The 20569-nt window shown below is 34.6% G+C and overlaps 1 protein-coding gene across 5 annotated transcripts in view; it reads left to right on the top strand.

Moving 5' to 3' along the window:
* The window catches only part of FAM227B (family with sequence similarity 227 member B), a 284908-nt gene that overhangs the window by 36967 nt on the left and 227372 nt on the right, over window positions 1-20569 (top strand). For all 5 annotated transcript variants that reach the window (XM_055362964.2, XM_063698984.1, XM_055362963.2 and 2 more), the window contains 4 exons: window positions 6550-6585; window positions 7368-7472; window positions 9098-9196; window positions 15877-15978. In XM_055362964.2, the coding sequence (XP_055218939.1) occupies window positions 6550-6585; window positions 7368-7472; window positions 9098-9196; window positions 15877-15978 (342 nt within the window). The remainder of the gene's footprint in view (window positions 1-6549; window positions 6586-7367; window positions 7473-9097; window positions 9197-15876; window positions 15979-20569) is intronic.

Below are 20569 nucleotides of genomic sequence, written 5' to 3'. Positions count from 1 at the left end.
ACACTTATTGATTTGCATATATTGATCCAATTTTGCATCCCAGGGATAAAGCCTACTTGATTGTGGTGGATAAACTTTTTGATGTACTGCTGGATTCAATTTGCCAGTATTTTGTTGAGGATTTTTGCATCAATGTTCATCAAGAGTATTGGCCTGTAGTTCTCTTTTTTTGTTGTATCTCTGCCCGGTTTTAGTAACAGGATGATGCTGGCCTCATAGAATGAGTTAGGGAGGAGTCCTTCTTCCTTAAGTTTTCGGAATAGTTTCAGCAGGTATGGTACCAGCCCTTCTTTGTACATCTGGTAGAATTCAGTTGTGAATTTATCTGGTCCTGGGCTTTAATAGGTTGATAGGCTATTTATTACTGATTCAATTTCAGACCTCACTATTGGTCTGTTCAGGGATTCAATTTCTTTTTGGCTCAGTCTTGGGAGGGTATATGTGTCCAGGAATTTATCAGTTTCTTCCAGATTTTCTAGTTTATGTGCACAGAGGTGCTTATAGTATTCTCCGATGGTTGTATTTCTGTGGGGTCAGAGGTGATATCCCCCGTATAATTTTTTTTTTTTTTTTGCAAAGTGAAAGCAAGTTTATTAAGAAAATAAAGGAATGAAAAAATGGCTACTCCATAGACAGAGGAGCCCCAAGGGCTGCTGGTTACCCATTTTTATGGTTATTTTTGATGATATGCTAAACAACGGGTGGATTATTCATGCCTCCCCTTTTTAGACCAAAAAGAGTAACCTCCTGACATTGTCATGTCATCTGTAAACTGTCATGGTGCTGGTGGGAGCGTAGCAGTGAGGATGACTTGAGGTCTCTCACTCTCGTCGCCATTTTGGTTTTGGTGAGTTTTGCCCGCCTCCTTTACTGCAACCTGTTTTATCAGCAAGGCCTTTATGATCTGTAAACTTTTGTGCTGACCTCCTATTCCCTTATCATTTCTGATTGTGTTTATTTGATTCTTCTCTGTTTTCCTGTTTATTAGTCTAGCTAGCAGTCTATTTTGTTAATTAAAAAAAAAAAAGGAGTTGTCCTGGGTTTGTTGATCTTCTGAATTTTTTTTGTGTCTCAGTCTCCTTCGGTTCAGCTCTGATTTTGGTTATTTTTTGTCTTCTGCTAGCTTTGGGTTTGGTTTTCTTTTGATTCCCTGGTTCTTTTAGTTGTGATGTTAGATTGTTAACTTCAGATCTTTTTAACTTTTTGATGTCGGCATTTAGTGCTATGAATTTCCCTCTTAACACTGCCTTAGCTGTGTCCCAGAGATTCTGGTGTGTTATATCTTTGTTCTCATCAGTTCCAAAGGACTTCCTGATTTCTGCCTTAATTCCTTTTTTTTTCCTGAAAGTCATTCAGTAGCAGGTTATTCAATTTCCGTGTAATTGTATGGTTTTGAGTGAATTTCCTAGTCTTGATTTCTGATTTGATTGCTGCATGGTCCAAGAGACTGTCATGAATTCAGTTCTTTTGCATTTGCTGAGGCGTGTTTTACTTCTGATTATGTGATCGAGTTTAGAGTATGTCCCATGTGGGCAATGAGAATGTGTATTCTGTTATTTTGGAGTGGTGAGTTCTGTAGATGTCTGCCAGGTCCGTTTGACCCAGTGCTGGGTTTAGGTCCTGAATAGCTTTGTTAATTTTCTGCCTCAGTGATCTGTCCTAATATTGTCAGTGGGGTGTTAAAAGTCTTCCAGTATTACTGTGTGGGAGTGTAAGTCTCTTTGAAGGTCTCTAAGAACTTGCTTTATGAATCTGGGTTCTCCTGTGTTGGGTGCATATATATTTAGGATAGTTAGGTCTTCTTGTTGAATTGAGTCTTTTACCATTATGTAATTCCCTTGTCTTTTTTGATTTTTGTTGGTTTAAAGTCTGTTTTGTCTGAAATTAGGATTGCAACTCCTGCTTTTTTCTGTTTCTCAGTTTCTTGGTAAATTTTTTTCCATTTCTTTACTTTGAGCCTATGTGCGTCATTGCATGCAAGATGGGTCTCTTGAAGATAGCGTACTAATGGATCTTGGTTCTTTATCCAGGTTTCCACTCTGTGCCTTTTAACGGGGGCATTTAGCCCCCATTTACATTCAAAGTTAGTATTGATATGTGTTGATTTGATCCTGTCATCATGATGTTAGCTGGTTATTATGCAGATTTGTTTATGTGGTTGCTTTATAGTGTCACTGGTATGTGTACTGCAAGCAGGTACAGCCAGGCTGGGGCCCTGGGAGAGGCCAGCAGACCAAGGGGTGCCCAAGATGGACTGGCCCCATCTTTTGGGCAAGATGGCCTTGCGTAGTTCAGGTCTGACAGTTCCTCTAGGGCTGTCATCTTGTTGTTAGTTCGTTATTATGCAGACTTGATTGTGTGGGTACTTTTTAGTGTCACAGGTGTATGTACTTAAATATGTTTCTCTGGTGGCTAGTAACGGTCTTTGATTTCCGTATTTAGCACTCCCTGAAGGACCTCTTACAAAGCAGGTCTGTTGGTAATGAATTCCTTTAACATTTGCTTGTCTGAAAAAGATCTTATTTCTTCTTCACTTATGAAGCTTAGTTTGGCTAGATACGAAATTCTTAGTTGGAATTTCTTTTCTTTAAGAATACTGAATACATCTGGGTATGGTGGCTCACGCCTGTAATCCAGCACTTTGGGAGGCCGAGGCAGGTGGATCACATGAGGTCAAGAATTTGAGACCATCCTGACCAACATGGTGAAACCCCATCTCTACTAAAAATACAAAATTAGCCAGGTGCAGTGGTGCATAATTCCAGCTACTTGGGAGGCTGAGGCAGGAGAACTTGAACCTGAGAGGGGGAAGTTGCAGTGAGCCAAGATTGTGCCACTGCACTCCAGCCTGGGCAACAAGAGCGAAACTCTGTCTCAAAAAAAAAAAAAAAAAAAGAGAATACTGAATATAGACCCCCAATCTCTTCTGGCTTGTAGGATTTTTGCTCAAACGTCTGCTGTTAGCCTGGTGAGGTTCCCTTTGTAGGTTTACCTGCCCTTCTCTCTAGCCACATTTAATATTTTTTCTTTCATGTCAACCTTGGAGAATCTGATAACTATGTGTCTTGTGGATGGTCATCTTGTATAGTATCTCACAAGGGTTCTCTCTGCGTTTCCTGAATTTGAATTTTGGCCTCTCTAACGAGATTTGGGAAATTATCATGGATGATGTCCTGAAATATGTTTTCCAAGTTCCTTTTCTCTCCCCCATTTTCAGGAACTCTAGTGAGTGTAGATTTGATCTCTTTACATAATCTCATATTTCTCAGAGGTTTTGTTCATTATTTTTTATTTATTTTTGTGTGACTGAGTTATTTCTGAGAAGCAATCTTTGAGGTCTGAGATTCATTCCTCAGCTTGGTCTATTCTGCTGTTAATACTTGTGATTGTATTATTAAATACTTTTAGTGTGTTTTTCATCTCTGTCAGTTCAGTTTGGTTCTTCCTTAAAATTATCATTTCAACTTTCAGCTCCTGTATTGTTTTATTGTAATCCTTAGATTCTTTGGAGTTAGTTTCAGTTTCTCCTGAATTTTCATGATCTTTATTTCTATCCATGTTCTGAATTATTTGCCTGTCATTTCAGCCATTTCAACCTGGTTAAGCACCATTACTGGAACTAGTGCAGTCATTTGGAGGAAAAAGACACTTTGGCTTTTTGAATTGCCAGAGTTCTTGTGCTGATTCTCATCTGTGTGGGCTGATGTTCCTTTAACTGTGGTGTAGTTTGAGTGTAGTCAATTGGCTTTGTTTCTGGATGTTTTCAGAGGGCTGAGACTTTGTGTTGGGTCTTTTTTTGTAGCTGAATTATTGTCCTTGGTTTTATCAGGGCATATATTTGCGAAGTATTTTTAGTGTTGAAGTTTGGGATGTGATTCAGTAGATGGTGCTTAAGCATACTGGTTAGTAGTTGGGCACTTGCTCAGCCAAGTGGCTCTTCTGTATTTCCTCACATTTACAAGGCATGCTCCTTTCAAAGAAATTTTAAAATTGTGACTACTTAGTTTTATCAAATGACTTTTCAAAATCTATTGAAATGGCCTTTAGGTAAATTATACTAACAAAAGTTTTATTAGTTATTCTTTTTGTTAAATATAAAAGTTTTATTGGATTTATCAATCAGAATTTTAACATGTATTTATATTTTTGTGGTCTCGTTTTCAGGTTATATGACCAAAACCTATGTTTTTTGTTACTGCAACTCTGCTGCTTGAAAACTTCCACTGTTTCTTTTCCTCCTGCAGAATAAAGCCAGGACTTGGAGATTAACCTTAACATTTAATTAAATCTGACTTCATCTTTTTTATTGATACATAATCATTGTACCTATTTACAGGGTACATGTGATATTTTGATGCATGCATGCAATGTGTAATGATCAAATCAGGTTATTTAGAATAGCTATCATTTTTTGTGTCAGGAACATTTCAAATATTCTTTTATAGCTATTTTGAAATATACAATACATTGTTGCTAACTATAGTTGCCCTACTATGCTATCAAACAGTAGAACTTAATCATTCTAAATAACTATATGGTTGTACACATTAACCAACCTCTCTTAATCTCCTCCACTCCCCAAGCACCCTTCTCACAGCCTCTGGTAACCACCATTCTACTCATACCTCCACGAAATAAACTTTTTAGGTTCCCACATATGAGTAAGAACACATAATACTTGTCTTTCTGTGCCTTATTTCACTTAACAGACAACCTCCAGTTTTATCCATATTGCTGCAAATGACAGGATTTCATTCGTTTAATGGCTAAATAGTATTCCATTGTGTATATACACCACATTTTATCTATTTATCCTCTGATGGAAACTTAGGTTGGTTCCATACCTTAGCTGTCGTGAATAGTGTTCCAGTAAACCTGAGAGTGCAGGTATCCCTTTGATTTCCTTTCTTTTGGAGAGATACTGAGTAGTGGGATTGCTGGACTAATTGTGTGACAGTTCTATTTTTAGTTTTTTGAGAAACCTCTGTACTGTTTTCCATGATAGCTGTAATAATTTACATTCCCACCAATAGTATTATAAGAATTCTCTTTTCTCTTCATCCTTACGAGCATTTGTTGTCTTTTGATAATAGCCATTCTAACTTGGATAAGATGATATTTCATTGTGGGTTTGACTTGCATTTCTCTGATGATTTGTGATGTTGAACGTTTTTCGTAGACCATTTATATGTCTTCTTTTGAAAAATGTATATTCAGATCCTTTGCCTACTTTTTCATGGTATTATTTGTGTTTATTTTTGCTGTTGAGTTGTTCCAGTGGCTTAAATACTAATATATTCTGGATATTTGTCTCTTGTTAAATAGATGGTTTGCAAATATTTTCTCCCATTACAAAGGTTGTGTCATCACTCTGTTAATTGTTTCCTTTGCTGTACAGCAGCCTCCTATTTTAATATAGTCCCATTTCTGACCCCATCTTTATTGATCTGTAGCTTTCAAGCACATAGCCTTCTTTCCAATCATATTTGATCTCATTTTTCCTAAAAAGTCTCTCTTTCTTATTCCTGTGTACACTTTAAAAAGTGAGAATAATATGATCCTCTTTCTGGAAGCAATACATCATTCTTTCCAATTTGTTTTATATGTCATATGTCATCTCCTTTCTAATATATGTGTATGTGTAATATGTGTGTATGTGTGGTATTGTGTGTGTAAAACTTGTAAGCTTAGTTATTGTTGGAGTAATTAGGAATGTGGAAATTAACCTGCTATCTATCTATCTATCTATGTCTGTCTATAGTATATATACATATTATGTATGTTTTATATATATATATGTAAACATGACTGGATGATCAAAAACTAATCTATGTGTATAAAGCAGTGTAGTAGACGTTAAAATTTGCCACCCAATTCCCTTTCAAAGAAGGATCTGTGCTCTAGGGCCTAAGAGTGCTGTTAAGGGACACCCTTCAACTATCAGCCCCTTCATTGGTTTACTTACCTCCAGAGAACTTCCCCTTCTGAGGAAACATCTTTCCAGGAACCATCCAGTGACTGCTCAAGTTGGAGCAGAAAGGCTTGGCTATTTCAGTCCAATGCAGGACAGCTCTGATCGACACTTTCAGCTCTAGAACTCTTCTTCGAGCCAGTTGTGGCTATTAGGCCTCCATCATAACTAATTTCTCCATCTTCCCTGCCTCTTCCCTTGACTGCCAAAGGCATTGATTCCAAAAGGCATTGATTCCAAAAGCACTCACAATAAACATTCTGAACACTAAACTTCCCCAGAGAGTCTATGTCCCAGGGAACCAAACTGTAATAAGTAGTTTGTTTATTATAGCCCTTATATCTATTTGTTTTGTTTGTGTATGTATCTGATTCCGTTTTTGAACCATAACTAGTTTGAGGGCAAAGGCCATCTTTGAATTTCCAATATCAAACACAGCAATAGTATTTTAGGCCTCTGTAGGATATATATACATGTATCTATATTTATCTGTGCATACTAGTTAACTGAACAAATTTACTAAATGTAAAATTTCTTTAATTTAGAGTTTTAAAGAGTTTATTTAAAATGTTTTCCAGCTTTCAGATGAAATGGAGACAGAGAAGAATATAGAGGTACTTAAAATTTCTGTTCTGCCAGATCGTATATCAAGTGTATTATGTAGGACTAAAATAATGTTTACAACAATATAAACATAGCTCTAAATATAGAGAGAGGTACCAGAGGAGAGAGTTGGAAACAGGTATAGAAGCTTTCTCTTTCTGCCTAGTCTTTATTTAGTTATGTGTAGTTTAGCTAAAATTCTTGATCATTTGAGTTTATATCAAAATTAGTTCTGAAATATGATTTTGTTTTTATTTTAGATATGGCATATGAATGTGCTAGGTTCTTAATTTCAAAGAAGCAGAAAATATGAAGGTTTTTCTTTTTTTGCAGGGGGTGTGGGGAATGGAGCCTCACTCTGTGGCCCAGGCTGGAGTGCAGTAGCGCAACCGTGGCTCACTGCAACCTCTGCCTCCCAGATTCAAGTGATTCTCCTGCCTCAGCCTCCCAAGTAGCTGTGATTACAGGCGCGTGCCACCACGCCCAGCTAATTTTTGTATTTTTAATAGAAACAGGGTTTCACCATGTTTTCCAGGCTGTTCTCGAACTCCCGACCTCAAGTGATCCACCCACTTCAGCCTCCCAGTGTGGTGGGATTACAGGCGTGAGCCACCGTGCATGGCCAAAGGTTTTTCTTAGATGGGTTATATAATTTTTAGTTAATTTAGTAAAAAGAAGTAAAGTAATTATGTTAGTGAGTGATAGTTAAATGTTGGTCTTCTGTAGTTATATGAGTCTACTATAGTGAGAAGAGTGAAATATTTACTCTCCTGTTACATTTTCCTCTTTCTAGGGTTGCAGCTTCACAGGATTCAAAGCGAATGAACTTACTCAGCTACCCAGACATTTGGATGCTGAACAAATTTATCTTTTTATTTTAAAAGCCCATAATTTTGATGTATGTAAATATTTCATTTTATTGTAGGATACATTTTGACAGTATGATTTAATGAATCAGACCTTTACTTAAAGCTATGATAAATTAGGTGTTCAACAAGATTTGATCCTTTGGGCATTAAATTTGGCAGGAAAGACCAGTGATGTGTCTAACCCACTAATTACCAGAAAAGAATATATTAAACTCTGTGTTACTGCTTTGGGACCCTGAGGTTGCTAGCGTACACTGGCTTGGCATGTAACCGTAACAGGTGTTTTTTCCTTCTTGTCTGTTCCTGCTCTGTCAGCTCAGGATGTTTTAGCCTGCTCATTTTTGATCCTGAAATAAGTTGTGAGTGCCCTTCTTCACAACCCTTCTGGGTGTTTCTTTTGAGTCTTCAAGTGTCTGTGGGAATTTTGGGGTAGTATCCCTGTAGGGTAACCAAACAATGAAAAACTGCAGGTGTTGGGAGGTAATTAGATCAATAGCCAGTGAATACGAGGGCTAAAATGAGGGTGGGATGGTTACCTGGTAAAACTGGTCATTTTGCCCTCTATTTCAATTTTCTGCTCTTTGTGTTTATGTACACTACATATGTTCTTTTTCATTAAAAAGTATTAAATCCAAGTTGAAGCTGTTACCGGTGTACATCATACTATACTTAGTGGCCTATGAAAAAGATGTGTCCCCACAGAATACATAATAATTTTCTTGCCATGAGAGTTTATATGATGTCCTTTTTATAGACCTGTACTTGAAGAGGAATTCATACCTCTGGATGCACTTAAAAGAAATCTTGAATGTTACTCAATCTGGCATTAAAACATTTTGTGACTAAGAAGATAAAATAATCTATTGAATCTGCCTATTTAAACCAAAACTTATATTTTCTAGTAGTTACAGTAGACAAATTTAGCCGTTTATTCCAATTTTGATTAATTGTTTGCTTAGGAAGAATACTACACAGGCTCAGGATAGGGGCTTATTAGAATATAAGTCCATGATTGATTGTTGATATTTGTCCTCAGTGGAAAAGGGGGAAATAATGGCATGAATCTTACATTTTTGCTGTTCTTGGTGTCCTTTCAATATGTACTAGCCAAATGATTATTGAGCATATGAAATATGACTAGTATGACTGAGGAGCTGAATTTTTTATTGTATTTCTTTTAACTATAATAAAATCTAAAAACTGTATTTGATTTAGTTATTAAAAAGCTTTTAATTATGTTTGGAAGAAAATTACAAACATGTATTCTATGAAGTCTAAATATTAATCTAGTACTTCTGATGAAAATGTAGTGTTCAAGTTGAGATATGCTATCAAAAATATATACCGTATTTCAAATGCCTAGTACTAAAAATAGAATGCAAAATATTTTAATAATTTTTATAAAAATTATGTTGAAATGATATTTTAAATATATTTGGTTAAATAAAATGTCACTAAAATTAATTTCACTTTTTACTTTTTTAATGTGGCTACAAGAAAATTTAACATTATGTATGTGGGTTATGTTAAATTTCTGTTGGACAGTGCTTATCTATAAGCAATGAAAGCATACTCTTTATAAAGCCTATTTACATTAACATGTTTTGTAGTATATTTTAATCTCCATGCATCTCTCTTTTGTTTTTTTCCATAGGAAAGAGTTTTTAAAATCTGGAAGACTCATTTTCTCTCAGAAGCCTCCATTGCTCTTTTGCATGACTCCTTTTGGTGGTGGTTTCTCCATAAATTTAGGGTATAGTGATTTTTAAAAATTTATTTTTTAAGTTGATTTTTGGCATAATTAATTTTTCAGTAGAGATAAGTCTAGTACAAAAATGCTTTTCTGGATGCAACTACAGAGATTAGTTTTTGAGCATTCCACACATTAGAAATCCTATATGATGTCTAGAGTTCTTTCGGAGGAGTTAAAATTTTAATATAGATTTCAAAAGATTCTGGATCTTTGAAATTAGACTTCATATATTATATCTATCATAATATATATCACATATTATATAATTAGAGTCTAAGTCAGATTTTTAATCAGAAGATCCAGAATTAGAAAGGTGAGAATTCTAATTAGGATTGAACAGATAAATAAGGTGTATTAGTCTGTTTTCACACTGTTATAAAGAACCACCTAAGACTGAGCAATTTATGAAGGAAAGAGATTGAATTGACTCATATTTCCGCATGGTTGTGGAGGCCTCAGGAAACTTGCAATCATGGTGGAAGGCAAAAGGGAAGCAGGCACCTTCTTCACAGGAATTCAGGAAAGACAGAAAGGGAAGGGAAAGTGCCACACTTTTTACACCACAGATCTCATGAGAACTCACTGACTATTACGAGAACATGGTGGGGGAAACCATTCCCATGAGTCAGTCACCTCCCTCCAGGTCCCTCCCTCGACATGTGGGGATTACAATTCAAGGTGAGATTTGTTTGGGGAGACAGAGCCAAACCATATCAGAGGGGGTATCTGGGAATCAATAAGAGAAGAAATAAACAGCACCTGAAACTGTGTTTTACTAGAAGAATTTCAGTAATAATATTATAATACCCTTAATGTTAAAAAAAAATTGCTCTTGGGACCTTAACTACAAAAAAGACAAATACCTGGAAAGTGCATCATTCCCCTCTAAACAGCAACAAAAGGAAGGCATTTAACTTACAAAGTCAGTTTTTTTTTAATCCATCATACAAAGTAGATTTCAAAGCAATGTTGCCAGGGATAAAGAAAGTAATTTTATAATGTTGAAGTGGTCAATTCATCAACCTAACATAACAATTCCAAATATTTATGCACCTAATAAAAATGCTTCAAAACACATTTAATAAAAACTTTTAATACTTCAAAGAGAAATACACAAATCAGTACGTATAGAGACTTCAGCCCCTTCTTTGAATAGTTGGTAGAATATACAGAAAATCAGTAAGGATACAGTATGATATAGAAGGCTTGAACAACACTGTCAAGCAACTTGACTAATTGACATTTATTAAACATCTCTCTTGTATTAGTTGGTTTTGTGCTACAATAACAGAATGGTGATTTATAATGAACAGAATGAATTGGCTCACAGTAGGCTGGGAAGTCCAAGATAGAGGGACCGGCATGTGGTGAGGGCCTTTTTGCTGCATCATCCCTTGGCAGCAAGTAGAAGAGTGAGAAAGGGAACAAGCAAGAGGGCCCCTCCTATGATAACAAACCCACTTCTGTGATAATGGCATAATCTGTTCGTGAGGGTAATGTCCCCAAGACCCAGACACCTCCCATTAGGCCTCATCTCCCAACACCACTGCATTGGGGATCAAGTTTTCAATACATGAACTTTGGGGGACACATTCAAATCATAGCACCTCCCAATAACAGCAGAATACCCATTTTTCTCAAGTCCACATTAAACAGTTGCTAAGATTAACTACATTCTGAGCTAGGAAAATATCCTGATAAGTTTATAAGAATTCAAGTCAAACACAGTGTTTTCAGATCAACATGGAATTATAAAATAATAACAGATATCTAGAAAATCCCCAAATATTTGGAAATGAACACAATTCTCAGTAACCATGGATCAAATCAGGTATCAATAAGGAAATCAAAAATTATTTTGAACTAAATGGAAATGAAAACAGATTAAAATGTGTGAGATATAACTAAAGCAGTATTTAGAGAGAAAATCATAGAATTAAAATGCCTACATTAGAAAAAAGAGAAAGTTCTCCAGAAAGAGAAAGTTCAGCTTCTACCTTAAGAAAGTGGAAAAAGAAAAAAAAAAGCCAAACCTATGGAAAGCAGAAGAAAATAAAATAATAAAGATCAGAAAATTAATAACATTAAAAAGAGAAAATAAAGAAAGAAACTCAATTAGGCCAAAAGTTGGTTATTGAGAATTCTAAAAATGAGGTAGCACAAGAGCAAATTGAAGCCTGTGTTTCACTGAGTGACCATAGAAGAAACAAAACCCAAATACAGCTCATTACTTGACTTGAGTCCAGCTCCTAAAGGCTTAGCAAAAGAAGAGGAATGCCTATTCCCAAGCATAAATATTATATACCTCAGTTTCTACAGGCCTATGAAAGTGCCCTGCTCTCAAACAGAAGGTATAAGACATATAAAGAAGGAAAGGAATTGTGGGTTGTTTGGTATGAAAATGATCAGCTTAACGAGAAAATGTCACATTGTTTTTCCAGGTGAATGTACAATTTTATACTCCCATTGTTAATATATTGAGTTCCCATTGTTCCTGAACAACCAATGGGTCAAAGAACAAATCAAAAAGGAAATCAGAAAATACCTTGAGACAAATGAAAACAAAAACACAACATACCAAAACTTATGAGATGCAGCACAAGCAGTGCAAAGAGGGAAATTTATAGCTGTAAATTCTTACATTAAAAAAGAAGAAAGCCATTAGGCCAGAGAAAGAAATAAAAGTATCCTAATAGAAAAGGAAGAAGTGAAATATCTCTGTAACAACATCTTATATACAGAAAATCCTAAAGATTCCACCAAAAAACTGTTAGAAATGTTGTATGAATTAAGTTGCAGGATACAAAATCAACATTCAAAAATTAGTAGCATTTCTGTACACTAACAATGAATTATACAAAAAAGAAATCAAGAAAACAATTCTGTTTACAATAGTAATAACAAAAAGTAAAATACTTAGATTTAAACTTAACCAAGGAGGTGAGAGATCTGTATACTAGAAATATAAAATACTGATGAAAGAAATTGAAAATGACACAAATAAATGGAAAGATATCCTGTGTTTATAGATTGAAAGAATTAGTATTATTAAAATGTCTATACTACCCAAAGCAACCTACAGAATCAATGCAATCCCTAACAAAATTCCAGTGATGTTTAAACAGAGATAGAAAAAAACAGTCCTAAAATTTATATGGAACTGCAGAAGATCCTGAATAGTCTGAGCAATCTTGAGCAAAAAGAACAAAGCTTGAAGTATCACCTTACCTAACTTCAAAATATACTACAATGCTGTAGTAACCAAAAAAAGCAGAGTATTGGCATAAAAACAGACACATATACGCATAGAACAGAAAAGAGAGCCCCCAAGTGAATCTACACGTTTACAACTAATTGGTTTTCAACAAAGACGCCAAGAACACATAACAGAGAATGGACAGTCTTCAATAACTGTTGTTGGGATAACTGAGTATCCACATGCAGAAGACGGAAATTGAACCCTTATTTCACATCATATACAAAAGTCAGCATGAATTAAAGACTTAAAATATCAGATCTGAAACTGTAAAACTACTAGAAGAAAACAGAGGAAAAGCTCCATGACGTTGGTTTGTACAATGATTTTTTGAGTATGAAGCCAAATGTACAGGCAACAAAAGCAAAAAATAGACAAATGGAATTGCATCAAACTAAAAAGCTTCAGCAGAGCAAAGCAAACAGTCAATAGATTGAAGAGAGAACCTGTAGAATGGGATAAAATATTTGAAAACCATACATCTGATAAGGGATTAATGTCCAAAATATATAAGCAATTTAAACAATTTAATAGAAGGAAAATAACCTGATTTTAAAAGGAACAAAGTAAATTAGTAGTCATTTTGGAAAATAGTATGAAGTTTCCACAAAAAAACTGAAAGTAGAATCACCGTAAGATCCAGCAGTCCCATTTCTGTTTATATCCAAAGGAGTTTAAACTGCTGTGTTGAAAAGATTTGCATTTTCATGTTCATTTTAGCATTAATCGCAATAACCGAGATATGAAAGCAACCTGAATGTCCATTAATGGATGAATGGATAAAGAAGATTTGGTATATAATTATATATAATATATATTTAATATGTAATATTAAATATATTCATAATATTAATTATATAAATACATAATATGTAATATTAAATATATATTTAAATGTATTTATATATAATATAAAAATATATAGCCTTTAAAAAGAAGGATATCCTGTAATTTCCAACAACCTAGATGGAACTGGATGTTTTGCTAACTGAAATAAGCCAGTCACAGAAAGACAAATGCTGTATGATCTCACTTACATGTGGAATCTAAAAAAGTCAATCTCATAGAAACAGCAGAAAGGTAGTTATCAGAGGCCGAGGGTGGGGAGAAATGGGGAAAGGTGAGATGATCAAAAGGTACAAAGTTTCACTTACACCAGAGAAATAAGTTTTAATGATCTATTATACTGCATGGTGACCACAATAAATAATACATTTCAAATTTGATAAAATAATTTGATAAAATTTTTAAAATGGGCAGAGGCTCTAAACACTTCTCAAAGGAAGACATACAAATAGCTATGTGAACAGTATTTGAAAAAATGCTCAACATCACTAATCGTTAGGGGAATACAAACCAAAACCACCATGGGATGTCATCTCACACAACTGTTTGATATGTGAGATTTTATCTCACATGACTGTTATCAAAAAGATGAAAGATAACAAGTTTTGGTGAGGTTATGGAGAAAAGGAAATGCTTGTATATGATTGGAAATATGAATTACTACAGCTAATATGGAAAACAGTATGGATTTCTCAAAAACTAAAAATAGAACTACCACATACTCCAGTAATCCCACTTCTGGATATACATCCAAAGAAATTGAAATTAATATGTCAAATACATAACTCTATTTCCACGTTCATTGCAGCACAATAGCTAAGACAGGAAATCAACCTAAGTGTCCATCATGGAAATTGTCTGTCCATCATGTGGACCTAATTGTCCATCCTGGAAACCTAATTGTCTGTCAGCGAATGAATGGATAATGTGGTGTAAGTACACAGTAGCATATGCTTGGGCCTTAAAAAAAGGAAATCCTAACATTTGTGACAACCTGAATGAACCTGGAGAACATTTTGCTAAGTGGAATAAGCCAGGCTCATAAAGACAAACATCACATGATCTCACTTATATGTGGAACCTAAAAAAGTTGAACTCACAGAAGTAGAGAGCAGAGCAGTAGTTACAGAGGCTGGGCTGAAGGCTGGCAATGGGCACGTGTTCAAAGGGTAAAGAGTTTCAGTGAGACAGGAGGAATAACTTTTTGAGATCCATTGCACAACATGGTCACTACAATTAATAGTACTATATTGTATACTTCAAAATTGCTAAGAAGGTAAATTTTAAATGTCTCACCTCAACAAATTATAAGTAACTGAGATAATGGATATATTAAGTAGCTTGATTTAATCATTTCACATTGTATACATATATCAAAATGATACATTGTACCCTATAAATACAATTATGATTTATAAGTTCAAAATAATAAAACATTAAAAATCAAAGAAGAAAGATCTGAAATCAACCACACCGTCTCACACATTAAGTAACCGGAAACAGAACAAATTAAATCCTAAGTTAACAGAAGGAAGGAAATAATAAATATTGTAGCAGAGATAAATGAAATAAAGAATAGAAAAACAAAAAAAATAACAAAACTAGAAGTTCTGTCTCTGAGAAGAACAAAATGGACAAACCTTTAGCTAGAATGACTTAAAAAATAGGGAAGACTATAATTACTAAAATTATAAAAAAGTGGGGGCAATATTTTCAATTTTATGGAGGTTGAAAGGATTATAAGAGTGTTGTAAATGAATATATGCCAACAAATTGGAATAATGTAGTTGAAATAGACAAATTCTTAGAAACATACAATCTAACAAGATGGAATCACAAAGAAATAGAAAATCTAGATTGTAACTATTAAGGAGATTAAATCAGTAATCAAAAACCTCCCATCAAAGAAAAGCCCGTTACCAGATGGCGTCACTGGGGAATTCTACCAACATTTAAAGAAGAATAAACACCAGTCCTTCTGAAACTCTTTCAAAAAGTTGAAGAGGAAACATTTTCTAACTCAACCTGTAAATTAGAAGGTATTACTCTGATACTAAAGCCCAAAAAGACACTGCAATAAAAAGAAACTACCAATATCTTTCATGGTGAATTTTAAGACAAAAATCCTCAACAAAATACTAGTAAATCAAAAGCAACAGCATATTAAAAGGATTATACACCATAACCAATGGGATTTATTCCTGGAATGTAAGGATAATTAACTCATCAAATGTTTGCATGCTTTTTGTTGCCAGGTACTGTGCTAAGGCCTTGAAATACAAAGTTACAAAAATATGATCCCTGTCCTTATTTAATTTTACTGCACGCCTTTAAGATAAGCATATATTACCTACATTTGACAGATGAGAAACCTGGGACTTAATTAATTTGCCCAGGGTAATACAGCTAATGCATAACAGCCAGTGTTAAAATTTGGGTCTGCATTATGCGAAAACCCATGCTGATTCTCCTATACCAGTTGATCTGCTCATGAGAATAAATGAAATTGCTGTCATCATGTAAACAAATTCCAGTTTAAAATTGTAATATTGACTTTAATTTCACACATTTTTTTAAGCCTGACAGAGAAAACCAAGATTGCTTATTCGATAGAATTTCAGAAAGTTATGTGACACTTTTCATGAGCATACCTTTAAGTCGAAAGGATGCATTTTTTCAGGTAAGCATTGAAATTAACAGTTATGCTAATTATTTTTAAAGTGAATGAAATAGAAAAAATTGTTATTTTATTTAAACCCATATGAGAATATATTTTCTTACTTTTGAAAGCAAAGTTGGTGTAGAGTATTAATAATATTTTGAAAGTTATGCTCTTATTAACCCCTCAAAATATTGTACTCCCTGGCATCAAGGTCTTACATAATCTCCTTAGTGACTACAGGTACTTTGTTTGCATATTAATAATTTTAAAACTACTGAGTCATTCTATGTACCTGTTTTTTTTTCTGTTTACCTACAAAATTATTTATGACTTTTCTTTTACTTTATAATGAATCTTGATCCATTTAAGCAGACTTTACAAGTTTATTTTATGCCAAGGACTAAGCACCTGTTAAAGTACAATACATAAAATTATGAATCAAATGCTTGCTGTGCTTTTCTGTTATTGTACTAACTGATGGATAGGATTGATTCAAATAAGTAATGTCCCTGGGTAGTGTGAAATGAAGATGGTAGGAATCTCACTGGGTATTTTTAAGTTTAATATTTAGCATTTCAAAACACAAGCCATATTCAAATACTTTGTTGCATTAGCAATTTGTAAATCAGAAATCGTAGTAAATACTTTGGAGTTTGTAAATGTTTTCATGAGAAAGCCATACCCAAAATAAAAAGGTAAGTGTCTTTCATGATGAAAATATAAACAAGCCTAAATTCACAAATTTGCCAAATATTTATATTTAATCTTGACCTATCTTACTCACAAACACATTTGTAAAGTTTGATAGAAAGAAACTACCACTAGTAGACTGGGAATAAGGATACTTGGTTTCATGTCCAGAATATACTACTGATTACCTGGGTGATCTCAGCAAGCCACTCAGCCTCTCAGGTTGACAGCTGGGTTGTATATCACATGAAGAGGTTGATTAGATCTTGATTATTTTAAGACAGTGATTCTTAAATTGTTATCAAACAGTGATGTTCTGACAGGTTTTTTCTTATTTGCAGCAAAAAGTTATTGATTAGGCATGCTGCAATTAAATTGTCTAAAGATCACAAAAACAGCTGTTTATGCTACCCATATTCTTTCAGTTAGCCTATTCTTCTATAGCTTTTATTTTAACTATTTACTGAGAGTGCCTAGTCCACCTACATGATTTTATGAAATCAAGCATGTTTTAGTACAGGTCCCTTAAGAAAAAGATAAGAGGCTTTTAAATATGGACAAAGAATAAAATGGTGGTAACATTGTGTATCCCCCATTCTTTAGTTTCTGTTTCTACTTTTATGATCCAAATGTTCTCACATGTGATGGATGTGTCTTTTGATAAATCTTATACTTACAACTTCTCTCAAACCATGATATGATTTTTTCTGGATTCTGATTTTCAGTAACTTTTTCTAAGAAGAAATTAGAAGTTGTTTAATTAAGTTGCAAAGCCTCATTTGAGAACAGACAAGATGTACTTAATGATTAGACTCCTGGACTTGCACTAAGTCTTCCTTTAAAATTCCCTGTCCATGCATTTATCTGTGAGAGCCACCTGCCTTCAGGATCTCATCTTTTATTGACCATAATTTCAATTATTTTTAACTAATTCAAATAAGTGAGGGTTTTATTACTATTAACTCATCTGATTTATATTTCCTAAGAGAGATAAATGTATTAATATTTAAGAAAGAAAAAAATTATCTTCCAGTCCACTATTTAGCACAAATTAATCTGAACCTAAATATATTTTGTATGGCTTTTATTTTCCTTTCTTCCAACGTCACACAATGATATTCTCTCAGAAATTTTCCAAATAGTTTGACACAATCTCCTTCATCTCCTGAAGGCAGGATATTCATAGAAAATGTTTAGAAGTTCCCTTTATTCACCTTATTCAACTTTTTAATTTTAACCATTGGTATAATTTGTGTACCACAAATAGAATATGTCATCATTTCTGGTAGAAAAAAAATGCTCATGGCTCATTTAATAAAATTAAATATGTCAACATATTATAGAGTTTTTCCCTTTTCCCTTCACTTCCCAAGAAAAATCATGGAGATCTTAAAAGAATACCATCACTTACCAGCAAATTTCAGCACTAATAGATTAAGTGACTGTATTAGTCTCCTACTACTGTTGTAAAAATTATATATTTAGTGGCTTAAAGCAATAGAAATTAATTTTCTTAGCTGTGGAGGCCAGGAGCCCCAAATGAGTCTTACAGGGCTAAAATCAAGGTGTCAGCAGGACCAATGTCTTTAGGAGGGCCCAGAGGAGAATCTATTCCTTGCCTCTTCTGTCTTCTGGAGGTTGCCAGTATTCCTTAGCTTATGGTTGTATCACTCCAAACTCTGCTTCTGTTTTTGAATTGCTTTCTCATTTTCTATAGTCAAATTTCCCTCAGCTGCCCTCTTACAAGGACACTTGTGATTACATTTAGAGTCCATGGGATAATCTCCTTATTTTAAGTGGAGATTAAGTTAAGATCTTTAATCTTAACCCCCACTGAAGATCTTTAACTATCACATTTGCAATATGCTTTTGCCTTATAAGGTAACATTTGCAGGTTCCAGGGATTAGAACATGTATATATTTTGCACCAATATTCAGTCTATCACAATGACTTGTAAGAGACCTTCTAATTCTAAAATTTTACAAAGTGATGGGCTTAATGTGTGATTATAAATACTTATCTGAATGCAGAGTATGCAAATAGTTGTATCAATTTGTCTTTAATATAAAAATATTGTGTTTTTCTATGTTGAGTCACTCCCTGAGAGGAATTTAATAGTTTAGGGATTTGAAAGCTAACAGGATACTGGTAGTCCCTTATATTTGTTGATTTCTGATTTTTTTTTTTTTTTTTTTTTGAGGTGGAGTCTCACTCTGTCACCCAGGCTGGAGTTCAGTGGCGCAATCACGGCTCACTGCAACCTCCGCCTCCCAGGTTCAAGCGATTCTTCTGCCTCAGCCTCCTGAGTAGCTGGGACTATAGTGCCCATCACCACCCCCGGCTAATTTTTGTATTTTTAGTAGAGACGGGGTTTCACCATATTGGCCACACTGTTCTTGAACTCCTGACCTCATGATCCGCCCACCTCAGCCTCCCAAAGTGCTGGGATTACAGGTGTGAACTACTGTGCCCGGCCTCTGATTATGGTTTTAATATTGAAATAATACTGATTGCACTATATAAACTCATGCGAACAACCTACAGTTACTTAAAAATGCACTTTTTATTTCTATGGCTCATATGCATCATGTACAAAAATTGCAACATTTACTTTAGGTTCAGGGAGTGCACATGCAGGTTCGTTACGTGGGTATATTGTATGAAAGATCCTGTCATCCAGGTGGTAAGTATAGTATAATGAGTTTTTCACTCCTCACCCCCAACACCTCCCTCTTCTATCTAGTAGTCCCCAGTGTCTATTGTTCTCATCTTTATATCTATATGTATTCAATGTTTAGCTCCCACTTATAAGTAAGAACATGTGGTATTTGGTTTTCTGTTTCTGTGTTAATTAGCTTAGATTAATGGCCTCCAGCTGCAACCACGTTGCTGCAAAGGACATGATTTTGTTCCTTTTTATAGCTGTATGGTATTCCATGTTGTATATGTACCACATTTTCTTCATCCAGTCCACCATTGATGGATAGTTAGGTTGATTCCATGTCTTTGCTATTGTGAACAGTGCTGTGATGAACATACAAGTGCATGTGTCTTTTTGATAGAACAACTTATTTTCCTTTGGGTAAACATGCCTTGTTATGGGATTCCTGGGTCTAATGGTAGTTCTGTTTTTTAAGTTATTTGAGAAATCTCTAAACTGTTTTCCACAGTGGCCGAACTAATAAACATTTCCACCAACAGTGCATAAGCATTCTTTTTTCTCTGCAGCCTTGCCAGCATCCATTGTTTTTGAATCTTTAATAATGCACACTCAGATTGATGTGAGATGATAGTATGTCGTTGTGGTTTTGATTTGCATTTCTCTAATGATTGGTGATGTTGAGCATTTTTCACGTTTGTTTGCTGCGTGTATGTCTTCTTTTGAGAATTGGCTGTTATTTTCCTTTATCCACGTTTTAATGGGATTATTTCTTCTTTGTTGAATTGCTTAAATCTTAAGTTTATAGATTTTGGATATTGGGCCTTTGTTGGATGAATAGTTTGTGAATATTTTCTCCTATTCTGTAGGTTGCCTGTTTATGCTGTTGATAGTTTCCTATGTTGTGCAGAAGCTTTTTAGTTTAATTAGATCCTGCTTGTCAATTTCTGTTTTTGTTGTAGTTGCTTTTGCAGACTTAGTCGTAAATTCTCTGCCAAGGCCAATGTCCAGAAAGGTACTTCCTAGGTTTTCTTCTAGGATTTTTGTAGTATTACATCTTATATTTGTCTTTAATCCATCTTGAGTCAATCTTTGTATATGGTGATAGGTAGAAGTCCAGTTTTGTTCTTCAGCATATGGCTAGCCAGTTACCCCAGCACCATTTATTGAATAGAGAGTCCTTTCCTGATTGCTTGTTTTGTCTACTTGTTGAAGATAAGATGTTTATAAGTGTGCAGCTTTATTTTTGGCTTCTCTGT

Source organism: Gorilla gorilla, chromosome 16, assembly GCF_029281585.2.
Source record: "Gorilla gorilla gorilla isolate KB3781 chromosome 16, NHGRI_mGorGor1-v2.1_pri, whole genome shotgun sequence".
Taxonomy (NCBI): Eukaryota; Metazoa; Chordata; class Mammalia; order Primates; family Hominidae; genus Gorilla; species Gorilla gorilla.
This window is presented reverse-complemented; position numbering and strand designations above follow the sequence as displayed.